General features: G+C 34.8%; 1 protein-coding gene across 1 annotated transcript; it reads right to left on the bottom strand.

Moving 5' to 3' along the window:
• Positions 1–3085: 3085 nt before the first annotated feature.
• On the bottom strand, positions 3086–3922 carry LOC119986918. The gene has a single exon (XM_038831609.1). It carries the CDS (start codon positions 3920–3922, stop codon positions 3086–3088), a length of 837 nt encoding a protein of 278 aa, XP_038687537.1.
• Between the last annotated feature and the right edge of the window lie 6447 nt (positions 3923–10369).

Genomic DNA, 10369 nt, shown 5'->3' on the forward strand with positions numbered 1-10369 from the left:
CCATTATTTCATTTAACTATCAACCTGTCACATATGTGAGTTAACTGATCGAAAGTGCGAAAATATGTCTAAGTTACAATAATCGAATAATTTTCAACTTCAGCTTATTAAATTGTAATGTTTGAACTTTCAGCGACAAAAATGTAAATATGGCTTATATTTGGGTGATGATGATAGGTTGACTAACCGAAACTCCAAAAGTGGAAATATAAGCCTGAGTTATCAAAATAAAATAATTTTCAACTTTAGACTACTAAACTGTAACACTTGTATTTTCGATCACAAAAATATAACATGATTTATCTTCTAGTGATAACATGTTATATTAACCTCGAATATAGAGATTATAGATATTGATAAAGTTTGAGAAAAGTTGTTGCGGAAATGCTTTGTTCCTTTTCAGTCAAATGGGTTCTTGTCGTTAAGCCCAGGTTGGGTGGACCCTAGGGCTACATAGGAACAAATCCTTTAAATAAACCGTTTCAGTTCGAGCTCAATTAGGTTTGGCTCGAGTTTGAGTGAAAGGCCTCCCACAGCAGTGATTGGGAATTGAAACTGGACTGTAAATGTAAAGTTTTGATGGAGTTTTTGATCAAAAGTAGACTCCATCAGTAACTGGGAAAGGGACGGTAAATTAACAAATGCTACAGGAAGACAGTAGGCACACTGGTCTCCTATAGCGAACTGGTGATTATTTTAATCATAAAATATTCAGTATTCCTTTTTCTTTTGACTAAAATAAATCATTCGTCATTGTGATTTCTTTCCAAGCCTATTTCTTCGCCACTCTCAACGTCGAACAAAAGCTATTGACGCAATTCCTCCTCCTCTCTGTCTCGGTAGCTACCTCTCCCATCTGTGTGTCAATAGGAAATCTTCCGTCAACCTCTCTCGCCCAGAGGCCCCAATTGCCGACCAAAGCTGACCTTCCTCAGCCCTATTTTAGGTACTTCTTTCTATCCCTCTCTCTGTTGCCGTTTGGAGCTTCATTGAATTTAATTTGCTGCTACTTGTAATCTTGATATGTTTTGTGTACTCTCATATAGGTTTGGGAAGAGGTAAGATTTTGCATCTAGGTATTGAGATTCATAAATAATTGGTGTGACTGATACAATTTAATCTGGGGAGTTGTGTTTCAGATGAATAAAGGTGTTGTTAGGGCTTTCAATAAATTAACAAAGAGTCAGCACTAGCGGGGAAAAGCTGTAAATTGGCATCTTCCTTCCTTTTTCTCTACCTTTTCTTTTAGGTTCAGTTCTATGTTTTGTCGAATACTGCAATAACCAATGATTTGCATGTCAACAATATTTGGACATTTTTTTACTGGTATGTTTGTTGCGGAATTTCATAATTTTTTTATGAGTCAAAGATTAGGGATGTGTGAGTGGCAGAAGATTTGTTCAACAATTTTTTAGGAATGGAAGCCCAATTTGAAGATTTTGAGCCATTCCTTGATGGAGCATCATACACTTCCCAGAATGTTCAAAATATAAGTTGCTGTGAAGAAGCAACAGTTCCTAAAAAGAGACGGCTAGCTAGCGCCAATCATGGTGGTAACTTCTCAATTGAGGAGGATAAAAATATAGTCTTAGCTTGGCTAAATACAAGCCTAGACTCAGTGCAAGGTACAGATCAAAAGGCCAAAACGTTTTGGCAAAGAATAGGAGCAACATACAATGCGAATAAAGGCCCTAATCATATCGAGCGAACGGACCGATCGTTAAGTAGCGATGAGGAGTCATTCAACTTGTTGTCAACAAGTTCTGTGGATTCCTATCACAAATACAGGATTTTCAACCATCCGATACCACCGAGATTGACAAGGTAAAGGATTCCTATTTTAGAATTGGAAGCTTGGAGTTCTTATCATAATATGTTGAGATTGATAGGTTGTATATTTATTTTATCATAATTTGTTGAGAGTGATTTTTCTTGTAATTTTGTGGTCACTATTTAAATTCTCTTTCATTATTTGTTTCTATATAGAGTTATACATGTATTCTCTTTATTTGATCACCAAAATTCAGCTTGGTTACAGATCAGGATACTTGTACAGATCACTATATAATATATGTCTAAAAAGCTTTGCGCACTAAGTTTTGTGTTCTTTATTGCAGATACAAATGGCTAAAGAAATGTATCATGAGATGACAATACACACTTCGTGTTTGATCATTGCTGGAATTTATTGAGGCATCAACCAAAGTGGAACTTGCATATGGGACAATCATCATCAAAATGAAAACAACCTGGCGGCAACTCAAACAAGGTCCATGATGCAATAAATTTGGATGATGATAACATCTCAGAATCTTTTTCTGCTGATCTAGAGAGACCAAGTTATCGAAATGCTAAAAAACAACGATGAAAGAAAGGGAAGGTAGATCACAAAGACCTTACGGAGATCGTAGGAAAATTGACAATCGATAAAAAAACAAGAGCACGTAGAGAGAATGGCATTCGCTGAAGTTGAGAGGGTTAGAGCTGAAAAGAGTGGCAAGATCATTTAGCTATTGAAAATGAGAGTCTTAGAGTTGAGAAACTCAGAGCAGAGGCTGAGATACAGAGAGTAGAAGCTAAGAGACATAGGGCATGTGCAGAGATGGAGAAGGTGGAGCAACAAAAGAATGAGAAGAAATTTCAGATAATGATGACTGATATGAGTACACTAAATGAGATGCAGTGTGAATACATGAAATCATTGCAGTCTGAGATCATCGCTAAACGTCAAAACTGAGTTGGTTACTTTATATATATATACACACACATACGCAGACCAATATATGGAATTTGTAACTTAAAGTGATGGACTTGTGTTCTTAACTTGTCTAATGTTGTTTGGTGTGATCGTAATTATAGACTTGTCACTTTCCCTTTCTGTTAGCTCGAATATGTTGTGGATTGTCTTCCATGATTTAGCAAAATATAGAATGTATTAAATTTATGATTCATAAGATAGATCAAGTTTTTTTATTTAATATATTAAAGCAAGCAATTACCCTAATAGATATTAAAAAAAGAGTAGTTGACATAGAAACACTTCGTCTTCACTGTGAAGATTCCAAAGATGATCAATAAGGTCGCGTTAGAGTTGAGAGTGAACTTCTCTATCTATTATTTGATGGTGACGATTAATGAAGTTCATGACTTCAGGCTTTTCATTTGATGTTTCTGTTAAAGGAAGACTTTCATTGATTTGGTCGTAAACAGAGATATCAACTTGCTGATATGATTCTCTCTCATCTTCGACAATCATATTATGTAATATGATACATGCCATCATTATGTCGTCTAGTGTATCAGTTTTAAGAAATCGAGTAGGAGCACGCATAATTGCAAATCGTGCCTGAAGGACTCCAAATGCACGTTCAACATCCTTCCTTGCAGATTCATGACATTTAACGAAATGCTTAAGTTTGCATGTTGGTGGTGCAGGAATTGTTTTCATGAACGTAGCCCAAGTAGGATAGATTCCATCTGCTAAATAATATCCAATTGTGTAGTTGTGCCCATTGACTGTATAATTGATAGCTGGAGCACATCTCATGGCTAGATCTTGGAACACAGTAGATCTTTCCAAGACATTAATATCATTATAAGATCCTAGCATTCCAAAGAACGCATGCCAAATCCAAAGGTCATAGGATGCAACATCTTCCAAAATACTAGTCGGTTCATGTACATGTCTAGAGTACATACCTCTCCAAGCGCTTGGACAGTTCTTCCACTTCCAATGCATACAATCTATGCTCCCTAACATTCTAGGAAAACCACGGGCTTGACCAATTGCAAATGGCCTGACAAGATCTTCGGTAGTTGGTGATCGTGAGTACTTTTCACCAAACACAGAAATTACACACTTGACAAATTTTTTTAGACTTGCAAGTGTTGTTGTCTCCCCAATTCTAATGTATTCATCCATCAAATCAGCAAATACTCCATATGCGAGCATCCGTATTGATGTTGTTTAAGCCCAACTTTCCAGCCGCATTACACCTTTGTTGAAAATATGGTGAATATGCTTCAATAGTAGTCTGGATTCGAAGGAATAGAGTATGACTCATGCGAAACCTCATTCGAAATATTTCAGGAGATAATACTGGATGATCTGAGAAGTAATTGTGGAACAAACGTTCATGGCTTGACAAAGTATTGCGATCGATATATGATCGAGATTGTCCAGATCCATAATTAGAAGACGATCCTTCGAACTCCATAGCTAACCCAATGACTAGTGTTTCCACGACATCGTCATCTGAAGGGGGTTTGTTGTTATCTTCTTCTTTCTATGCCTTGAAAACCAATCCATTGATATGAGAGTTTATTGGAGAATGATAATTTGAGAGTATGTAAAAAGATCAAAGTTCATTGATTATATAGACAATTTCTACTACATTGTTATCCACACAACCCAACAACCACAAAATAACCACACAATTCATCCACCAATTCATAGCCATACAACCCAACAACCATAGTTTTAGCCACTCAACCCAACAACCACAAAATAGCCACACAATTCATCAACAATTTTTTTTTGAGAATTCAACAATCATATATTTATTAAAATAATTATTATAACTATTAAAATTAATGTCAATCAATTATAATTTAATATAGTAATTTATTATGTTATAATAATTGTAAAACGTATTAACTTTAAATTAATAAAAATTGATTCTAGAAATGAATATTTAAATGATTTAGAGTGTCTGTCGTGTCAATTTAGAGTGTCTGCTGTGAATTTAGAGTGTAAATCTGTGAAAAGTGTACTTTTACTGTAAATTTAGAGTTTTTGTTAAGAGTTTCTGCTGTGGATGGCCTAAGCGAGCTCAAATTGAGTTCATCCTGGGATGAGTTCAATTGATATTTGAGCTAGAATTTCAAAAGCAAGCTCAAATTAATAAGCGAGCTTAATGAAACCTTGAGCTCAAATTCCAGCCTAAGTACATACTTAATCATGCAAAAGCTAAACTCGAGTTAATTATATAATAATAAAGTTGTAGTTACTCATCTATATCTATACATCTATCTATATACTATATAAAAGCGAATGAGGGAAGTTGGTTTGCCGACACGTGGCTAGTCAGCTTACCAACACCTGTCCTATATTTTTCTAAGTGGGATTTGATTGGGATTTTATGAATTGGTGAAGGGTAGGTTTGACTTTTTAAAAATAGAAATTTTTGGGACAATTGTTTGTCGATGAGTTTGGTTGTATCAATTTTTATATGGTCAAGAGTTGGGGGTGGGGGGAATCAACCAAAGTTTGGGGTGAAATTCATGTCATGAGAGCATTTTGCTGCGCCATCGACGCAATGAGCATGCTAGTTTATTATAAGCCTGAAAATTTATTCACATTCAAGAAATAAACTACGCAAATTTTCATTCGAGAAATAAACTACGCATCCACAGGTAAATAATACTAATTGTAACAATGTAAACATCATCTTTGGAGTAGGTGTTAGAAACAATCAGGAATGACAGTGCATAGAATACTAGATTAAAGAATTTATTAAACGAAATAAATACATTAAGAACAAAATAAATATAGTAAAGATACAATCAAAATACTGACTTGAAGTGAGATTGAGGATAGCGTAATGCTATGTCCTATAGCAGAAATTCGCCCCTACTCTTATTCTTGTAGTTCAATGAGCATCTGCCACTAGGATTCAACAATCTGTAGCCAAGAATCGAGCACTTAGGTCCTAGCGAATTTACTAGGTGCCTTTTCTCTCAGATCAAAATGTATGTGATGAAGGTTTGAATGTCAGAGTTTCTGATGATATAAAGCTCATGTCATTCCTTGTATTTATAGAATATCAAAGAAGCAGTTTATAAGCAGTTATCACAGAGGAGTTGTGTTGATCAGACAAAACATAACTGTTAAGATAAAAAATAAACTGTAATTGGATAAAAAAAATAAGAATATTTCCTAGGTCAATGAGACCCCAAGAGCCCCAAGGCCCAAGGACCATCTTTTGATATATATATACACACACACCCATCATGCAGCCCAAGCTCATCTATGTATGTTTATCCAATTTAGTAAGTGTGTTAAGTCCACACTTATAAACTACTTTTTCTTACTATATTTTTTCAGTGTTGGACTTTCTTATTGGTATACAAAATCCAACAATACCCCACATTTGTATAGCAAAAAGAATTATCACAATGTTTTGAATGACTTGAAGAAAAACTATATTTAATATGCATTAGAACAGATGTCTTTTGAACTTGAACCTTCCGTAGTAAATACTTGTCGGATTTACTGGTGAGTCAGTGTGTATGGGAGACATTGAACTGTTCACCATATTTAGTAAACCTAGACAACAAGTATCACACATATCAAATCTTTACACTTTTCAATTCATACGGTTGTGTTCATTTTGGTCTTGAACAATCCCGGGTTCATAGGAGCTTTAGAGAATTTAGCCATGTCATTCTCACAAATGCGACCCACATTACTCCCATATAGGTGACACTTTGAATTAGAATACCCTGCTATATTCTCTTATCTTTTGTTAGTGTCATTAAGAATTATTAATAATTCACCCTTATCATCACAGGTAGCATATGATTCATATAATAGGAATGAGTAGGATTATATGCTCTATTCTTTGAGTTTCACCCAACTAGTTTTCCTTATTGAACCTAGACTTGGAAAACCAATTTGCTAGGTTAGGTTTGCATCAAGTTACTCCTCATTGTGTTGGCTTTAAGCTCATTCCCCTCGATAAATATAACATTGCTCTTTTGGCATACCCTTTGTAAGTCGATCTACAATATTCTCCTTTGATTTCACATAATCAATGGAAATAATGCCACTTGAGAGCATATGTTTTATAGTGTTATGTCGACGTCTTATGTGCCTTTAATTTCCATTATACATATGGCTTTTAGCTCTACCAATAGCCGCCATGCAGTCACAATGCACACATGGGTTGTCACAGGTTGTGGCCATATTGGAATATCTTCCAAAAATTCTTAAGCCATTCTGCTTCTTCCACGGTTTTATCTAAGGCTATAATTCCAATTCCATTGTTGAACGTGCAATACACGTTTGCTTTTGTGATTTCCATGATACAGCAGCCCCTCAAGTGTAAATACGTAACCACTTGTGGCTTTTGACGTATCATTCGAAATCCAATTGGCATCACTAAATCCTTCTAAAATGGAGGATATTTTATATAATGCAATCTATAGTTTATTGTATATTTTAAGTATCTTAATACTCTAACCAAAGCTTCCAATGAGCCTTTGATGGATTGCTTGCATACCTTGCCAATCTATTTACTTTATAAGCAATATAAGGTCTCGTGCAATTCGTAATGTATTGCAATGTCCCAATGATACGTGAGTATTCTAATTGAGACACACTATCTCCATTATTTTTCTTTAAATGACACTTCGGATCATAAGGAGTATTACATGGATTGCTATCAAATTGACCAAATTTTTGAAGAACTGTTTCCACATAATGTGATTGACTAAGTACATAACCATCATTACTCCTTTGAATTCGAATTCCTAAGATAACATCGGTTTTTCCCATGTCCTTCATTTCAAAAGTCGAATTCAATATTTTCTTTGTGGAATTTATACCATCTAGCTTTGGTCCAAAGATGAGCATATCATCTACATATAAACATACAATTACACAAGAACCATTTTCAAATTTCTTAATATATATACATTTATCACATTCATTGATCCGAAATCCATGTGATAACATTGTATGATCGAACTTTTCATGCCATTGCTTAGGTGCTTGTTTAAGTCCATATAAGGACTTTACAAGTTTACATACTTTTTTCTCTTGCCCTTTCACCACAAAACCTTCAGGTTGTTCCATATAAATTTCTTCATCTAGCTCACCATTTAAGAATGCAGCTTTTATATCCATTTGGTGTATATCCAAATTGTAAACAGCCGCAATAGCAATTAACATCCTTATAGATGTAATTCTAGTTACTGGTGAGTATGTATCAAAGAAATTTAACCCTTGTTTTTGATGGTAACCTTTTGCTACTAGTCATGCTTTATATTTCTCTATAGTACCATCAGACTTCAATTTCTTTTTGAAAATCCATTTGTAACCTATTGGTTTGCAACCAGGTGGTAAATCTATTAACTCCCACGTGTTGTTTTGTAAAATGGATTCAACTTCGCTATTTATTGCCTCTTTCCAATAAATAGATTCAGATGAAGTTATTGCTTCTTTATATGTTTGTGGCTCAGCTTCAACGAGAAAGGTCAAGAAATCAGGTCCAAAGTCTTTTGCAACCTTCACTCTTTTTTCTCTTCTTGGTTCTCTCTCTTTTCCTTGAGTAGATGGTGTATTTTCATTTGGTTCCAAGTCCTTGTCTTGAACACCAGATGATGAAGCACCATTATTATCATGACTTAAATCATGTACCTTTCTTTTATTTCCATTGAGTCTGTCCTTATATGGAAATATATGCTCAAACCATTTAGCATCATTAGACTCAATGATGGTATTTACTTGGATATCTGAAATTTCAGATTTAATTACTGGAAATCGGTATGCTGCACTATTATTGGCATATCCAATAAACACACAATCAATAGTTTTAGGTCCAAGTTTAACTCTCTTTGGTAAAGGAACTTGAACTTTTGCTAAGTAACCCCATACTCTCATAATTTTCAAGGCTGGTGGTTTCTTGTTCCATTTTTCATATGGAGATTGATCACTTTTCTTTGGTGGAATTCTATTCAAGATTTTATTAGCGGTAAGTAGTGCTTCACCCCAAAAGTTTAGTGGTAAACCTGAGCTACTTAGCATGGTATTCATCATGTTCTTCAATCTTCTATTTTTGCGTTCAGCCACCCCATTTTGTTGAGGAGTGTAGGATGCTGTCGTTTGATGAATAATTCCATGAGAAGCACAAAATTCTGCAAAGGCATTGGATTCATATTCTCCACCTCAATCCGATCACAGTATTTTGATCTTCTTGTTTAATTGGTTTTCCACTTCAGCTTTATATGTCTTAAACATATTCAAAGCTTCATTCTTGCTATGTAACAAATATACATAACAATATTCACTGCTATCATCTATGAAAGTAATGTAATAATTCTTTCCTCCACGACTTGGTGTTGATTTGAAATCACCCAAATCTGTATGAATTAACCTAACAGCTCATTTGTCCTATAATCCACATATTTATAGGGTTTTGTAGCAAACTTTGATTCTACACACATTCACATTTATGCGTATTATCCATAGAACATTTAGGCAGCAAACCAAGATTAACCATTCTATGCAAAGATTTAAAATTAACATGTCTTAATCTAGCATGCCATAAATTAAAGACTCAAGCAAGTAAATAGAAGGCTTATTTATATTATTAATAACATCATAATCCAATACATTGAGTTTAAAGAGCCCTTTAGCCAAGTAGCCATTTCCTACAAATGTTCCCCCCTTAGAGAGAACAAACTTATCAGATTCAAATACAAGTTTGAATCCTTTCTTGCTTAACATAGGGCCAGATACAAGGTTCTTGGTGATTGAAGGAATATGTAGCACGTCCAAAAAGTAAGTTCTTTGCCAGATGTGAATTTTAGAACCACTTTTCCCTTTCCTGAAACATTAGCAGTAGAGGCATTGCCCATGAACATCTTCTCGTCACCATTGATAGGAGTGTAGGTGTGAAACATGTTTCTGTTTCCACAAATGTGCTTTGTAGCACCAGTATCAATCCACCACTCCTTACTATCAGTCATCATATTAACTTCAGAAATAACACCAACAAATTCTTCTGCAACATTGTCGCAACCGGGGTCATGATACGGACCGGCGATGAAAGGATGAAAAATGATTTAGAGTCGCCACCAATTGATTTAAGTGCAATTGGACACTAAAAAATGGTCTACGAACCAGAAAATGGGTAAGGGGGTCTATTGAGTGTGGGGAATGTGTTAGGCAGCCCACAACTCCCTAAAAGGTTACCTAGATTGATCTATGTGTTTTTTCTTGAAAAGTTGTTTGTCCAATATAGGTGGTGTTTTGATTTGAAAAGATAACATTAATTAAAGCATAGGCAGGAGCTGAATGTCATCAAGTCCTCCTCCTAATTAACTTTAATTTAGGTATTTATTATTTTTACGAGTACAAATGAAACCTTAATTTGAAGAGATAACATAATTAAAGTGTAGGCAGGAGCTGAATGTCATCAAGTCCTCCTCCTAATGAACTTTAATTTAGGTATCTAGTAAATTAATTTATCATTGTGTTTAGAAATACAAATGACATTTTAATTTGAAGAGATAACATAATTAAAGCCTAGGCAGGAGCGAATTCATCAAGTCCTCCTCCTAATAAACTTTAATTTAGCTATCT

The sequence above is a fragment of the Tripterygium wilfordii genome, chromosome 20 (genome assembly GCF_013401445.1).
Source record: "Tripterygium wilfordii isolate XIE 37 chromosome 20, ASM1340144v1, whole genome shotgun sequence".
Taxonomy (NCBI): domain Eukaryota; kingdom Viridiplantae; phylum Streptophyta; class Magnoliopsida; order Celastrales; family Celastraceae; genus Tripterygium; species Tripterygium wilfordii.